The sequence below is a fragment of the Cygnus atratus genome, chromosome 4 (assembly GCF_013377495.2).
Source record: "Cygnus atratus isolate AKBS03 ecotype Queensland, Australia chromosome 4, CAtr_DNAZoo_HiC_assembly, whole genome shotgun sequence".
Lineage (NCBI taxonomy): Eukaryota > Metazoa > Chordata > Aves > Anseriformes > Anatidae > Cygnus > Cygnus atratus.
Window position 1 is genome coordinate 24762272 of NC_066365.1, and position 17070 is coordinate 24779341.

Below are 17070 nucleotides of genomic sequence, written 5' to 3' on the forward strand. Positions count from 1 at the left end.
AACAGTACAGATGGTAAGATGGTATGTAAGAAAGCCCCTTGGGTACAATATGCAAGTCCCAGCTGGAGTGTTTCCAACAGGATGTAAACCATGGTCCTCAAGCTCACACTTTAAAAAACATATTACTTAGCACACTGCTAACAAATGTCAACACAAAAATACACTGCTCTAATGACTTCACTTCACAAAAGGACTGGGGTGGGGTGGAAGTTATTTGAACAGTTTTTAAAACCAAAAGTCAGGGAGGAAAAAAAAATACACAGATGCATTAGAAGATATTTATTCAAAGGAGTATAAGCACCAGTGATCATTACAAATTCAATATATTAAAAATTTAATGCTGTACAAACATACATATTAGTTTTGATATCCATAAGTCTACAGAGACCAGGTCTGAAGACCTGTTCTTTCAAGTCTTCTCAGAGGCATTACTTGAGGTTTTCAACAATTCTGAGGTTTCTTCTATTCTGAAATTAAAAAAAAAAAAGTTTATACACTTGCGCATACTTATTAAAACACAGTAAAAGGCAAATCAATTATTTCTTACTTTCCAATGAATCCAAAATACCAATAAGCAGCATTAAACTAAGTGGCCTGTCATCCCCCTTTTCTTCTGCAATTGGTTTGCAGACTAAAATGCCTACCAAATATCAATAAAACCTAAGTATACACAGAAAGAAGTAGCCCACTCAAAATTAGAGGAAGTTAAATCACAAAAAAAAAAAAAAAAAACCTACAGTTTATTTAGGGCTGGCATTTGTAGAATGTACAAATTTCTAGCTAAGAAAATATTATACAGCAATTCCTCAAGTGTAATAAAAATATTTCTTACAAAAAAATTTCTTTACCAATCTCAGCACTAGCATGAAACACACCTTAATACAGTTAATGCAATGCTTAGCCTAAAGTTGGTTTTACTTTATTTTTTCCTTAAATAATAATAAAGCAGAATGGAAATGTCATAGTTTTCAGGAATAAAAAGTTGCTCATTCCAGAAACTTCTATCAAAAGATGCTAATATTCCTATTCCTTGTCAATCAAACTCTAAACACTCTTTAATCTCCAGTTAATACTATTAACAATGCTTTCTATTACTTTTTAGAAACCAAAACAGTGACTCTTCCCAAAAATACAGAACTGTAAGTGGATTTATTATCCAGTGGAGTCATAAGGAAATGCCACACCTGATGTAGAGACCTTTGAGGTTTGGAACACATATGTACGTTCTCCATAAGCCTTAGTCCAGTACAACTCCCTCCTGGGAAATGAATTCCTGCTGCCCTTTCCTATTACTTACATTTTACTTATCCTTTCCATTCTTTGTCTTGTTGTCTCCTGCAATTTAAAAGCAACAAGTTTAGTGAACTCTTCAAAGCTAACATTCCTCAGATGGACTTTCAACCTGAAAAATTCATTGAGAAAATGTAACTTTAAGCACTGTTTACATATCGAAAGGATTTTTATGAGACAGACCTAGACATAGTTTTGCATAGTTTCCTTGTTTTTCACTAGTAGTATATACAACTAAAACGAATGCTTACTTGTTCTCTTGACCCCAGAAAGGAAATCAACTAAGCACTTGCCAGTTTTACTTACCTTTGAAATGTCTGTCAGACCATGAGAATTAATGGTCATGGCTTTGGGAGATGGGTCTGTGGATAATAGTGAACTGTATCCAGACGACTGATGAAGACTCTCTGGCATCTCCTCCTTCCTTTCTGTATCTATAGAGAAAGACTCATTTTTATGTCACCTTTGCCTTTTTGCTCCCTTACTGCAAGGTCAGCTATCAAATAGCTTGATTTACAGTATGTAATAACAGAAGAGAATGCATTGTTTAGAGAGGAATAAAAGCTACTGGTGAGGGTCCAAACTAGTTTTTTTCATTTCTTAAAACAAGGGTAGGTAGAGTATATTATGTATAATGCAAGACAAATTCCAAAAAGATCATTTAGGAAAGCTACCTTTTATCCTGACTACAGTAAAATCAACACTTAAACTTTAATTACTGGATCAAATATTAAAGAGTAATTTCAGAATGTTCACATTATTTGTACTGGGAATCACCTGTTCAAACATGTTTTTTAATTTGTGCAAGGTAACCTGTCTTTTAAGCAGCAAAAATATAAAGTCATCACTTATTTAGCTAAAAATAAGTTTTTTTGTCTCCCTAGCTCTGCTCCCATCGGACTAGTTTTAGGTCTGTTTCTGCTGTATGGATGCTGCATGCTATCTTTTACTTTGGGAAGGCTTTGATATTCTTCAATTCAGAATAGTGTTGTCAGGGAAAATAACATTTTAGTACTTAAAACAAGTGTTTGTGTCCTTATTTTTAATCATGCAATCATCCACAGATAAAAACTCTGGAACATGTTCAGCTACGCTACTCTGTACTTGAAACGTATTATTTTAATCAATTAAAATTAAAAAGTGTTCCTTCAATACAGTAGTGATTCATGAAGAGCACTACAAGCAAAAAATGCATTCTGAGTACTGCATATCCTCAATATAAGAGTTACGACTGGCTGCACAGCCTTTAAGCCTACAATTTTCTGGATCATATTTTGGAAAATCCAGATGAATTCTCTAAGGCTGAAAACATAAAGGTTACCTTTTAAAGACCATCAGCCTACTTGCTGACTATGAAGTCCTCAAGTGTCAATAATATATCATTGAACATACAAAAGCAAGTAAACAAGTGGCAAGGTTTTTTGCTTTTGTTTTAAGTCTCTAAAAAGGTCTATAAAGAGGCCTTCCTAATTTCCATGGAAACTGGATTACTCAGATTAACAGAAGTAGGTTCCTAGTTACCTTTCCAGTTTCCATCCAATATCCCAAAAGGGGACAAAAAGGCCTAATAAATGAGAATACGAAATGCAATACTCTCCTAACTAATGGCGATAGGGATAATAGCCGCCATAGAGGAGACAGACCAAATTAAAGTGATGAAACACATAGGCTAAGAAGCTACCATTGAGAAAGAAATAAGAATTACTCAGGAACTAGAGAATATTTTTAGTTTTCTTCCCACTTAATGCTGTTTCATTGACTACTTGTGTCTTCCAAAATTCAGCTGGAGACTGAAAAAAGCTTTTGCTGTGGTCTTCAAGATACGAAAGCTCAGTGAAAAAGCTAGTGAGGATAGCTGTTGTTTCAAAAGGGATGAAACTATAGAGAACGTTCAGTACAGATTATGAACAAAAAACTTCAGTTTTCCCTTTATAAGTAAAGAAAACTTAAAATGTGCAATTATTTTAAATATAATAAACCTGTGGCAGCAAATAATTTATTTTGTACTTGAAAATATTATTTTTTAAAACATTGTAACTGCTTTGAAGTGCAGCCAACATTATTGCTTTTCACAGCTTTACCTACAGCACCTTAAATTTGCATCTGAGACTTTTGGTAGAGTGTTACTTACAACTTAATTAATATGCCATGCATTTGCATTAATACATTTAAAACAATTAGAGTAAATACAGCTTCTAAAGAATAAATTAGAAACACGAAATTGCTAGCAGATTCATTTCTTATCTGAAGCATGCATTTAAATTAAAAGGTCTCTAAATCACAATTGACTCTCTAGTTAAAAAACCACTGTTTTAGCCAAGGTCAGCAAGAAGTGCTTAGCATATGACTTAATTTTAAAAAAAAAAAAAAAAAACAACAAACATTAATACTCACCAGGAGAAACTGGAATCATATTAGAAGTACATTCTTGACTTACACTGCTGAACGTTGATGACAAGTCTCTCTGAAATACAAGTTTACTGCATTTTAGCCTTATATCCTGTTTTAAGGCATCTTTTGACTGAACAAAGTTATACGTAAGTACCAAATATGCATGCATTTTTCTACACCAATCCAAGTATGTTAGCACTGCACAGATATTTTCACAGAACTGCTCTTCAGCTTAAAAAAAAAATCTTAAATTTCACACTCACATTGTGTTTAAGAATCCCCTATTTTATGTAGGATTTATTAATATTGCTGTTGATAAACAGGTCAAAAGCAAGTCCAAATATAGTGCATATAACTTAACAGAATGAACAGTTACACTGTACTTGGCCTGTGCTAACAATTACATCTTGATGGTGGCTGCTGTGAAGTTTAAAGTAAGCAAACCTTCCACTTACAGTTGATAATCAGAAATGCAGCTCCTCTGTCCTAGAAATTAGTGTAAAGATGAACTGAGATTCATTCCACCTAAATGGTTAGAACTCAAAAACCTAGTTTAAGCTAGTTTTTCAGGCTCCTAAATGAGACCGTTGTTTCAAGAAAGGTTCTCAGTTTCATTCAATCTAGCTTAGAAAAAGTTGTTCATGAACAAGGAATCAAAACTGATGTTCTACTCACAACAAATGCGTGCAATTTCCTAATTTCAAAGTTTAAAAAAACTCAAAAACAGACTTTTTTTTAAACCAATAACTATTATTATAATTTCAAATCTCACCCTGCAGGAAAATATATCACTTTACATACTGGACTAACTGTATCAGTTAACAGGGAATTATATCCAAGTAAATGAGGAAGAATTAGTAGGTGTTGTGTGGGAAGAAGCTGAAGACAACTGCAATTATAAGTCGTTAAGAGAAGGCAGAGGAAAAAAAAAAAAAAAAGATTATCTACACTGACAGCTTCTGCCCAATTCCTTTCATTGAACAGGTTTGGCAGCTTTCAGATTTTCCCAGAGTTAAATGCACAGCTGCTGCTACTTTGGCAGCAGTGCAATACAGATCTCAGAGTGGTCCTGCTATGTTGGCTAGATGCCAGAAGTTCCCTGAAAAATGCAAGAGTAAGAAGAAAGCCGTAGATACAGAAGCAATGCAGAATTACTAAGAACAACTTGGATGGAATTTCCTAAAAACAAAGCAGAAGCAATTCTCTGACCCAAAGGGTTATTTCTTGGCAGTTTTCAAAAGTCTGTTGCAAAAAAAAAAAGTTACAGTTCAAGACTTTCTTTTTTAATGTAAAAACTGCTTCTTTTGCTTTGAAAGAAGTAACAATACCACACACAAACTAAAATCAAAATTATTTCTGCAGATAATTTCTTACAGTAACATCTAGTAGAGACATACAATTATCTTACTGGAAATTTTTGAGTGGTATTAGTGTTAAATATTTTCACAGCAAGTATTCCAGACAGCTGAACTACTTCAATACATATGATACCAGAGTAATAATAAACCAAATTTACAGAAATGAAGGAAAAAGCCTAGTTTGAATCACAAGCCTTCCCATTCTGCTGTCAAAAGTAGCCATTGAAACTGTTAAGCAAAAAAAAAAGTAATTGATAATGTCAGTCATTATTGTCTGAACTACACCCTTCAGAAATATCCCAGCACTTAGTCTGAACACTTGTCCATTTCACGACTTTGTGTAACTAGCGCACTTTCAAGGAACACAGGAAAAAAATATATTAAAATGTCTTGTATACAAGTATTAGCAACATTTTCATATTGCAGGGCCAGAAATACACTCTGAGGACCTGATTACAAGTAAGTTCAACATTCTTACAACTACAGAAAAATGAAACACTGATCAACTATTTTTCATAAGTTTTCAACTTCTGAAAAAGATTCTCCTGGTATCCTTTGGATACACATGCAAATACATTTTGAAATCAAGCATGCAACGACAAAATTGATGCTACAGGTCACTGCAGCTCAAAACACATGTACATGTATGAAATTACGTAACGTGTGTCTTTATACAAAGGCATTTCAACACCATGAGAAATAAGACCGTCTCAATGTAAGAAAACACCTGATTTGCTCTGACATATACGCCAAATATAGCCGCATCACAGTTACAGTACCTTTTCACATTTAAGAATACAATGAGCATCACAGGTAAGGCTGAAGGAAAGGGGAGGGAAGAGCAAAAGGGAGAAATATCAGTCAGGCTATAAATTTAAAAGATAACCATAAAATAGTAGTAGGACTAAAAAGGGAATTAACTTTTCCCATTGTACCGCTTATTTTTGACAACTTTAGATATATAGAACGAAGACTTAATCTTTCGGATGTATATGATTAGAGATCAGTCTGGAGAATTAAAAGATATGAATTCAGCTGAATCAGTGGAAAAAGTACTACCTCATAGATTACTGCAACAACAATTGCAGTCCGGTATGAGATAAAATTTGATAATATGGACCAAAAAAAGCAAGCTTAAATGTGTCCCTAACATAATGAAATCCTCCACTACAGAAATGGTAAGTTTTCAAAATATAGTATAATTGCAAGTCTACAAAAGCTTCCTTCTAAAAGTTCACTAACAAATAAAAACCACACACGGTCATTACTCATGAAAATATGCTGAGCTATACCTGCTGTTCCTGAAAGGAAACCGTTTCCAATGGAGAGCTTTGCTTCAGAGCATGAGAAAGCAACAGAACTTCACAGTTAAAGAAAAAAATATCACCAACTCCACAAATAGCACTTGTATTCAAGATCACCCCTTTAAAAATAGCAAAGGGCATACATCAGGAGGTGAGAAAAGCATAAACAGGCTGAGAGTGTTGTGTCTGGCAACACTTCTGTTATCTGGTAACGGCTACACAGTACTAAAAAAAAATATTTTGATAGTTATATCTGCCTTTTTTTTTTAGGGAAGAAAAATGGAAGTTGATATACCTTTCTGGACTGCACCAGCAATTCTGTTTCAAGGAGCAAAACTCGGCTCAACAAATTATTCCAGTCCTTCTCGTCTATAGTAATCTTTCCTTTCAGTCTCTCTTCTAAAGTATGTAGCCTATCTTCAATCCAATCTAGTTTATGAAGCTTTTCCTGGCAATCAGCAAGCTGGCTCCTTAGGAACTCAATCTGAGAATTATCTTCTATGACCTGAAAATATGGATAAGAACACATTCTCTGATTTTGACATAGATATAATTCATAGTTTGATCAAATAAGCTAAGTGGAGTTTTCCTCATGTTCAATAACCACATTCTGCTACATTAGAAAGTAATCTTTTAGAACTGTCATTAACAGCATTCACAGATCTAAGCTTTTTATAGAAATTTAACAGAGTTGTCTCTTGTAAAGACAGTAGAATTTGACTTTTTTATCCCTCCCCAATCATTTGTTATATATCTACTAGTTACATTTAAGAAGAATCCAGCTATCTTTTTAAAAACCTCCCCCCTTTAGAAAAGTCCTGTAAGAAATATTAAGAATAAGAATGCACGTAGACATCTTAAATAAAAATTCTTACTTGTTCACATTTAACTTCCACAACATCTTCATCTATGCACAATTCTTCATCACCTCCCTCGTCTGGAAGGGGTGGTGGATGAAGCGGTGCTGAACAAAGGGGTGCTGGATGAAGGTCATCGCTAACTTCACTTCCAGAGTGCCGTTCTACTTGAGGTATCTTTTGAGCATGTCAAAAAAAAAAAAAATCTCTGGTGTTGATCTTTACAAGAAACTCCAATTCCTCTGACAGGTAACAGAAAAAAAAATCTATCACTTAAACACCTAGCCTTTTCTTTTTTTTTAATCTAACAAACTTATCCCAACTGGTTGCAAAACATAGGAAGCAATAGCAGTTTAATTTTTAAAAAGTAATCACATACACGTGAAAGAATTGTAAAACAAATATTCACACAATTTACCATAGCTACTGAATACCTTGGTATTCCTTGAACAGTACTGAAATCATTAATGGCCTTTCTTATTGTATAAAAGGACATTAATGATGTCTAAGGTTATTAGATTTCAAAGTATGAAAGGAGGCATGAAACTCACAATACAAATACACAGTTTCAACATTAAAACTACCTCTATACCATTCAGAAAGAAAAAAAAAATAACTAGGAAGCTTGGAAGTCTTTTCCTTGGCTACTGCCAAAGTAGCCCGATTAGCTACATGTTTCACTTCCTTTGAATACTTTCCTCCAAGAGAGCAAAAGACAAATGTTGCCCTTCTTTCCAGCTGGAGCAAGTCTCATGATCTCTACCTGTCACAACACAAAATACTTTACCTAATGATTAAGAATCCATAATTACTAGCTTTATGCAGTATCTTAACACTTGCAGATTACTACATGCTTTAGTGAAGCTAAAATTCTTCTCTTCCAGGGAATTCTTAATACACTTGCATACATACTTGCATACATACCCAGAGTAAAAAGTATTTTGAAACCTACACTGAAACCAGCATAATGTCAAGCCAAACACAATTCAATCTCCAAAAATGATGTATATTGTTTTTCCCAATTGAATCTTCATTTTGATTACTGTTCCTCCTTTTTTGTATAATGCAACTAACAGACAACAGTACTTGATTGGTACTATCAAGACTGAAATCAGCTACTCAGTAAAAGAGAAACAGTTTTCTCTGTAATAGCTTGTTGTGGTTTAACCCAGCAGGCAGCTAAGCACCACAAAGCCATTCACTCCCTCCCTCCCAGTGGGATGGGGGAAAAGAATTGGAAAGGTAAAACTCATGGGTTGAGATAAAGACCCATGAAGAGATAATAGATAATAATAGATAATAAAAAGAGAGAAATAATAATCGTAATAAATAATTACAACCAGTACAAAACAAGTGATGTACAATGCACCTGCTCACTGCTCTTGAACCAATGTCTAGCCCCTTCTGAAACAGTGGCAGCCCCCATCAGCCAACTTCCCCTGTATTAATCGTTCAGCATAATGCCAGGAGGTATGGGACATCCCTTTGGCCACTTTGGGTCAGCTGCCCTGGCTGTGTCTCCTCCCAGTTCCTTGTGCACCCCCAGCCCCCTCACTGGCAGGGCAGCATGAGGAGCTGAAGAGTCCTTGGCTCTGTGCAAGCACTGCTCTGCAGCAACTAAAACACTAGTGCGTTACCAGCATTATTCTCATCCTAAATCCAAAACACAACATCATACCAGACGCTGTGAAGAAAATTAACTCTATCTCAGCCAAAACCAGGACATAGCTACTATTTCAGTCACCCACATTTTGAAAAAGACACCTAGTGTGATCAAACATTAGAACCTAAGTGAAAGCACATATTCTAGAAAGAGCCTGGGAGATTAGATTATAAATCAGATTAACATTTAGACATACAATGTAACAACTACATTCATACCTGTTTGGAATTTAGAGCACTGCCGTTGGGACCAGCAGGGACAGTACCACAATTTGACCATACTTCACACTTTAAAGGTCTAAGTTTCTTCCTTGTTTGGGATTTAACCTTCAAATTGAAAAGGGGGGTGGAGGGTGTGTCATTAACGGGCACAGCACACAAAGACATTTAAACCTCTGCAGTACAACACTGTCTAAATAAATTATATACTAAATTAACAGACAAAACAGATCTTAAAATGAATGCATAATACTCGTAACACCTATGCAAGGCTGCAACAAAGTTGGTCACAAACATAAATGATAACTTGCAACAAAGTTCATAGAATCACAGAATGGTTTGAAATGGAAGGGACCTTAAATATCACCCAGTTCCACCCCCTGCAGGGGTGATATTCCTAAATATCACCCAGTTCCATCCCCTAGGCAGGGACACCTCCCACCAGACCAGGTTACCCAAAGCAAACTGTTCAAGGTTGCCTTGAACACTTCCAGGGATGGGGCATCCACAGCTTCTCTAGACAACCTTTTCCACTGCCTCACCACCCTCAGAGTAAATAATTTTATCCTAATATCTAAACTAAATCTACCCTCTTTCAGTTTAAAACCATTTCTCCTTGTCACACTACACTGTGTGAATGAGTCCCTCTCCTCCTTTCTTGTAGGTCCCCTCCAGGTACTGGAAGGCCATTCTAAGGTCTCCCCAAAGCCTTCTCTTCTCCAGGCTGAAGAAGTTGAAAGACTTCAACTTCAGGAACAAAAAAGTATGTAATTATGCCCCCAAAAGTGACAAATGAAATAAATACAAGTTCTGTTTCATATGATTTTATAACATCTTCAAACTCCTGTAAAATATGAAGACTGATTTTTTTTTAATCAAAATGTCTTTAAATACAGCATACAATGATAAAAATACCTCAATAATGTCCATCAAATGTGATTAATAATCAGATTTAAGATGCGTACCACCAAAACACAAACACAAGTTCATATTTAAATTAAATGTTACAGAACTTCAACATAGCAGAGGATTTTGCTTTGTTTCTAAACTCTGCCTGTAAAGTCTGAGTTACATAAACATTCACTATGTTGAGAAATACAGGAAATACACCACCTACTGTGAAGTTAAAATATTTGATTAATCTTTGTTTTAGTAATTCTATTTTGTTTATACTACAAAGCAATGTCAGCTTCACATCTTTTGTATACCCAACAGCACTCTAAAAATCTTAGGTGGAACTTCATACTAAATTTTCCCCCTACTTTGACTATCAGTAATGCTTCATCTTCAGATAAACTCATCTTCACCTTCTAACTGCAGCACCAAGGATATGTCAGAAGAAACATACCTCATAATAAAGTTACCATTTGATCAGTACCTTATTCAAGTTACTTAATTCCTTATGCTTTTTCACCACACAGTTGATAATGTCGCAAACAATCTGTATTTTTCGCTCTGCAAAGCCAAACTGAAGAAACTGCTGTTTTGTTAAAACCGGTTTATATTGAAATTGATCTCGAAGAAACTGCAACAAAATAAAGTTTGCTTTCAAAATCACCATATAATTTATTGTAAAAATAGCATGCTCAGGTTCTTATCTTTCCTTCATTCTGCAATTCAGAACTAATCCTTTTTTCATTTGTTTGTTTCCATACTCTCAGCTGTTTCTTCTAGCTAAGTTTTCAATATACCTCTTCCAGAAGTATTTCGTTCACATCATGCTTGCAAAATTTATGTCAGTCTAAAACATTAAGTTATTATAGATGTTAATATTTAAAAAATTAAACAAAAGATAACCTTCTCACAGTGAATGCACAGTAACAGCTTGCGTTGATCTCAGCAAATGAGTGAGAGGCCTAACTAAGGCTTACACAAAGACTTTGTAAAGGATTCTCTCCTATCCTCAGATGGAAAGCTAGTATGAATAAGCCAGTACTAGTTAATACATCCAGACTCCATTTATAAAACATGTTTATGTCTATATTTAAGAATAGTGTAAAATTATTTTGATTCACCTTAAAGAATTTGATTCCAATTTATAAACTCTTAAGAACTAGACTTTTAATATTAATTTGGCCTATGTTTTAAAATAACTGTTTCTTTGTTGTGTCTTTATTACAATTACTGAAGTTTGCCTTTTTTTTTTTTGCTGGTTATGATTTCTTCTAAGGTCACTTCTCGCTACGTAACTTATTGTGCAACAAATGTTTCCGTATTCCTCACACCTAAAATAAAACTTAATTATGTTACTGCTTCTATGATTGCCCTAAAATTAGAATTTGGACAACAATACCCTTTCCTATTTTCAGGAAAATCTAAATAAAAACTTGCCCTAGCCACTAGCCATCTTAAATCTTAACCGAATTGCAGTTCCTATTCACAGCCAAAAACTTTTACTCTCACTAGATGTTTCGTTTTTATGAGCCCATGCACAAAATTGTGTCTCTTCTGCAAAGAATATGAATACAGATACCTTATAAATAGCTTCAATAAAACGCAAGTCGCTCTTTGCTGTAAGCTCCACATCACACTTTACCAGAAGTTCTGCTATGTGAGTTGAGAAAGATGTAAAAGAATAGCTGATGATAGGTAAAAATGAAGTTGGATCACCCTTCACTAACCTGTTGAGATACAAAAGTATTTTACATATCAGGAGAGAACAAAAGCCCTTAATTACATGATTACAAACATTTTACTCGAAAGGTGTTTTAATATTGCCAGCATGTGACACCCAAGTTATACTGTTTCTCCTTAAGTTTTTCCTCTATCTATCTTGATTCATAGCAACTTACCAGGTATCTCATTCAGCAGTCCTTACTATTATCTGTAAAACTCCTGAAACAATGATTTTCTGTGACCTCTCATATCATTCTAATATTGGCAGGTCTAAAGCCCAAGAGCATTTCTATCTCAGCATTGAACACGTTATTTGTGATTTTCACAGGATGAAAATTCCTGAGAAAAGTTTTGCTAGCACTTACAAAGAAATAAGGAAGATGACAGATTAATCAAAGAAAATAAAAAAACACCAGAAGAAAGAGCAGCAAGACAGTGGCAGACGTTAGAATTATTCTAAGGATTGCTTAGACTCGCAAAATTGCATTACCTCTTCTTAAAGTCCCTATTTATCAAACCTCAACTTTTCATAGACATACCCTTTGTGCTTACTCATCACTGGATGCAAAGCTAATATTTATACATATCTTGGTTACACATCTTGTTGTCATCATGTATTAGCATAATTTATTCACACTGCTACTTACATTGTATAATCTACATCTCTTGGATAATTTAACAAGCGGAGTCCTTGCTCTATTTTTCTTAAACTTCCTTTTAGGTCTCCTGTTGCCATTATTCCAAATTCTATTCTTCTTTCAGATTATGAGATAGATGTGATATCGTACACTCTTCCCCTTAAAAACAACAAAAAAAGAAAAAAGCATTAAAATTACTAAATGCAATAGAATTGTCATTGAAATTTAACAGGTATCTGCTCATCTTTTCTATAGGCCACTATTTCCAAAGTGTTACAATACAACACAGAGCTATGGCTCAATACTAATACCACTCATCTTCCTCATTCCTTCAGTATCAGGATCAAGTAGCAATGCCTAATCCCATCAACTATCAGACCTTTAAAGATAGAGATCTGAATGCATATTAAGAATTTAGGACTGGCTAAATCAACTAAAAAGGAGTGAACAAGTTTCTTTGCTGTTTCAAATCAGACAATACTTCTCTATTTAGATGATCCATTAAGAACACTTAAAATTGTTCACAGGGAAGTGTGGCAACAGGCTGCCCAGATACTTCAAGATAAGACTAAGCTAACTGGAACTATAAGCAAAAGGTCCAGTTCAACTTCTACGTTGTCACGCTCAAGCTGAGAACCTGCTTTTAATTTATTATGAGCTTTGCTTCACAGAAAAGACTCATCTAATGACACAGAACAAACTACAAAGAGGTGCCTCTCTCTGCAGAACTATCCTACAAGGAAATTGAGGACTGCAAGAAGAAAAAAATGACAACAAAACAGAATCAACAATGCAGGAGATCACCAACACCCAGAACAGCTTTTTCAAAGGGATAAAGTACAGAAAATTTATACTTTTAAAGCAAGCAGTACTGATTAGTAAGTTCTCAGATGGAGGTAGGGGAGACTGAAAAAAAAAAAACTGCCATGAGAAATCTAAAAAATTGGCAATGGAGAGTTGCTATTTATCCTTCAGGATAATTACCATTATCCTTCATATTTCCCCAAAAGCCTGCATAAAAGTAATGATTTCAGCTATAAAGCCTTAGAGCAGAAATTTATCATTTGTTTTTCTGCTAGAATCGGGCAGATGACTGTCTGGCGCTATCTTCATGGAATGCCTTTTCCTGCCAGAAAACCACTACTTTGTGTTTTACCAGGCAAAGCAGTGAGGAGGTATTGCCAGACAGCACATGCATGAAGATATTATCTCAAGATACAGAATTCTGTGAGGTAATTTGTCTTGCTGACGGGTAGGATTCAGCCACTACAAACCTGAAGACCAAAATAGAATTATAGCATCATTAAGGTTGGAAAAGACATTCAGGATCATCTGGTCCAACCATCCCCCTACTACCAATGTCACCCACTAAAACACATCCCTAAGCGCCAGGTCCAGCCTTTTCTTGAACACCCCCAGGGACGGTGACTCCACCGCCGCCCTGGGCAACCCGTTCCAATTCCTGACTACTCTTTCTGAGAAGAAATGACTCCTAATTTCCAACCTAAACCTCCCCTGGTGCAACTTGAGGCCATTCCTTCTTAGTCCTATGACTAGTTATCTGTGAGAAGAGGCCGACCCCCAGCTCCCCACACCTTCCTTTCACGCAGTTGTAGAGAGCAACAAGGTCTCCCCTGAGCCTTCTCTTCTCCAGACTAAACAACCCCAGCTCCCTCTGCCACTCCTCAAACAGCCTAGGTGTAGCATTGCCAGAAAGGAACTCAGGCGAGCACTCCACCTTACAAATCTGTTACCTGATATTACAAAGAGCTGAAGCAAAAAGACACTTTAAAAGGAATTTAAAAAAAAAAAAAAAGTAAGAGCCTGCAGTCACAACGCACCAGTTTTTTTTATTATTATTATTATTACTGTGCCTCATTGTACTTAGCCCAGTAAGCCTGAAGAAGATGCCCCCCCGCGCGCCGTCCCGTCCCCACAGCGCTGCCTTCCCGACGGGGCAGGGCCGGGACCCCCGCCCGGGGGGCAGGCCAGGCCAGGCGCTGCCTCCCCGCCGTGCCCCCGGGTGTCCGCAGGGCGCCGCACCCCGCCCGGCGCGGCCCCGGCACTCACCACCCGCCTCAGGCGCCCGCCGCCGCGCGGCCCAACGGCTGCTTCCGCTTCCAGCGCGTCCCTCCGCCGTGACGCCACTTCCAGCAACAACAGCCCCAGTCCGGCAGGAGACGCGGCGGCGGCCTCCCTGCGCGCCCGAGGGGCTGCCGGGCTCCCCCCACCTCCTCCCCCCGCCCAGCCCCGCTCTGCCCGGCGCGGCTCCCGCCCCGGCTGGCAGCGGGCTCGTCGCGGCGGCGGTCGGGAGCCGAGCCCGCACAGGTAAGGGGCCCCAGCGGGCTGCCCTCAGCGGGGCAGCCGGCGGCAGACGGGCGGGCGGCGCGGCCAATCGGAAACGGCGGGCGAACGGGAAGGGCCAATGGGGGCGGGGGGGCGTCGCCTCCCCCGGAGTAGAGGGGACTGGGGCGGCCCCGGGGTGGCCAAGGGGCTGCTACAGGGCTCCCTGCCGGTGGGCTTTGATGGCTGCCGCACGGATCCCGCCGAAGATCTGTGCCCGGCCTCTGCGTTGGGCTTTATCCGGCCGGGTGACAGCCACTGAGCCCCTCTGGTTTAACCCGGGCTGCGCTCAGCTCTTAGTGCCCTGTCTTCAGGTCTCCGAGAAGGCTTTGGTGAGCCAGGTAAGGGGGTGAGGCGAGGGAGACGCCGTTCGGTGGTGCCCTGGACACCGAAATCAGGCTTGGCAGATGTGGGGCAGGCGCAGCCAGGGAGGTCAGCGCCTTACAAATAAGCTTCATGTTGTTTTCCCTGCCTAGTTCGTGCGATCAAGCCATCAAAAGGTTTCCATTACTAGATAAAGTTATGTAAATTGGAGGGTTGGAGCCCACATTTGAGCGACTTACTGAACCCGGAGGTTGAAAATGGACGTTCAAAATAATTGAAAAGTATACTTCTGGGCACCATTACTCTAAGGGCCACATAATAGCAGTGAGTCGACTCATCGTGTGTTACGAGTGAGTTCTCACAGCGTTTATCCTGGATTACTGCAAAGCCAAAAGCAATTGCTTGATGGGGGAAAGGGGACACAATCCAGCAGACGGCATGGCCACACACACATTAAAGCCCGTGAATTTCCAGCAGCCGTTTCTGAGTGGTTTGGGTTGTGTCTCTCTTCCCGTCATCCCTGAAACTTCTTCAGTTGGTACTTAACATAGAGCATCAATCAAAAGTCTGTTTACAATATTTCTGCAGTGGTATCATGTGCCTAAGTATGTGAGTACGTTATAAGAGCTCTAGTTTCTTGACAGTTTTGTGTGTTTGTTTTTGTCTCAGAGCCACTTTTTAGTGTTAAATAATTTAGAAGTGGCTGTGTTGTAAGTGATGTGTCACGCTTAGCGTTGCGTAGGGTGATAAACCAGCAACAAGTGTTAGTGCTCTTGTTAGCTCAGTATTGCTCAACAGAGTGTATTCTGTGAACAGGAACTGCTAGCTGGGTATTGCAGTAAAGACAGTAAGCTAGCAACTAAAATTTGGATATTTGATTTAGGGCTAGGTAGAAAATCTTGATCCCCTGCAACCATGACTGAGTTCTTTACAGGTGCTGCATACAAAACAGAAGGATAATCTGATCTTGAAGAGGTTTGAAAGCAGTTATAAAATTGCTAGATCCTTACCAAGCACCTTAAAGTTTGCTTGATAACTCACAGGGCACAGCCTTTCTACAGTCTGTTTCAGATACTGCTGTTGTTCTTTCTGTCTTGTCTTTTTGGTATATTACGGTTATGGAATTTGTCACAATATGATTCCTAATGTACCTCAGAGCCTTAAAAATTTCTTGTTGCTACTTTTTTTTTTGCCTTTTATTTAAAGTATGTCCAAATCATTAGTACTTTTGAAAGACTTTTTTTATCGGTTTGCAGTTAACAAACATATATAGAAATGTAGCTTTGTTATAATGATGGAAACTGATGTCAGAGTAGATGTCAAAAATACTAGCAAAATGCATTCCTTAATGACTTACAAAAAACTACCTTAATGAGAAGATCTAGCAGAACTTTCCTTTCTCCTTACTTGACATACACAGTTCACATAGGTTTTATTATTTCTTATTATGTAAAATTTCATGTTTCATATTTCAGTACTGTTGTATTTTTTCTTGCTGACTTTCTTGCTCATATACAGTGCCTAGCAAAATGGGAACGTCATCTTAATTGAATCCTCTAGTTCAGTGATAGTAACCCTTTTTGAAAGGCTGTATTTGCTCAGAAATTTTCTTTATCTGCACTTTTCATCCCCTAGGAAAGTATCCTCCTAGCTCTTGGCTGTTGTGTGGCCTACCCAAACAAACTGGTTTTGAGCTTCGTTCTTTACTGCACAAATATACTCTGCCTGCTCTTTGCAGCAATAGAAGCAGCAGCTGGAGTTGGGAGTGGCAGGAGACTTGATGGGTTTATGCTTGTAGTCCCAAATACCAATTCTGGCACACCTATCTTTGATTCATTTAATAGCTCTTGATTTTATTGCAACTGCACTGGTGATCCTCCTATGGGATTAACATTCCTTCTCCTTGGAGAGATTTAGCTGTTCAAAGACATAAAAAGGTGGCACTGAGCAACTGCAACTCTGGGAATGATATCGCTTTAAGAAAAAAAAAAAATGTTGCTACCTCTTATTTTAATCTAGCTGGGCAATTAAAGGTATAGGCAGAGTCCTTTGTCCTGTAAATGTATTT

At 37.8% G+C, this 17070-nt stretch overlaps 2 protein-coding genes across 4 annotated transcripts in view; one reads left to right on the plus strand and one right to left on the minus strand.

Annotated features, from left to right (window-relative positions):
* Positions 1-14496, minus strand: CEP44 (centrosomal protein 44). 2 transcript variants are annotated; one of them, XM_035557930.2, is made up of 11 exons: positions 14177-14330; positions 12345-12494; positions 11555-11702; positions 10460-10606; positions 9082-9189; positions 7219-7377; positions 6639-6848; positions 3685-3754; positions 1597-1724; positions 1298-1335; positions 1-467 (listed from the first exon to the last, which is right to left on the minus strand). In XM_035557930.2, the coding sequence occupies exons 2-11, from the start codon at positions 12431-12433 to the stop codon at positions 410-412; spliced, it is 1155 nt and encodes a 384-aa protein (XP_035413823.1). In that variant the 5' UTR covers positions 12434-12494; positions 14177-14330; the 3' UTR covers positions 1-409. The 2 variants fall into 2 exon arrangements, with proteins under 2 accessions (XP_035413823.1, XP_035413822.1); XM_035557929.2 differs by lacking the exon at positions 14177-14330 and adding an exon at positions 14406-14496 and having other exon boundaries at positions 2-467.
* The window catches only part of FBXO8 (F-box protein 8), a 19931-nt gene continuing 17348 nt past the window's right edge, over positions 14488-17070 (plus strand). Inside the window, exon 1 of one of the 2 annotated variants that reach the window (XM_035557932.2) lies at positions 14488-14663. The gene's annotated coding sequence lies outside the window, so the exon portion shown is untranslated. Of the gene's footprint in view, positions 14664-14779; positions 15020-17070 lie in introns of those variants that run through there. The other variant, XM_035557931.2, reaches the window with a different exon arrangement.

Bases quoted from the DNA above. Each gene is read 5' to 3' on its own strand.
- CEP44 (XM_035557930.2), bottom strand. From the start codon at position 12,433: ATGGCAACAGGAGACCTAAAAGGAAGTTTAAGAAAAATAGAGCAAGGA. The intron at 11,703-12,344 runs GTAAGTAGCAGT...GTATCTCAACAG, and splicing joins AGAGATGTAGATTATACAAT to GTTAGTGAAGGGTGATCCAA. The intron at 6,849-7,218 runs GTAAGAATTTTT...CCATATTTTCAG, and splicing joins TGGAAGTTAAATGTGAACAA to GTCATAGAAGATAATTCTCA.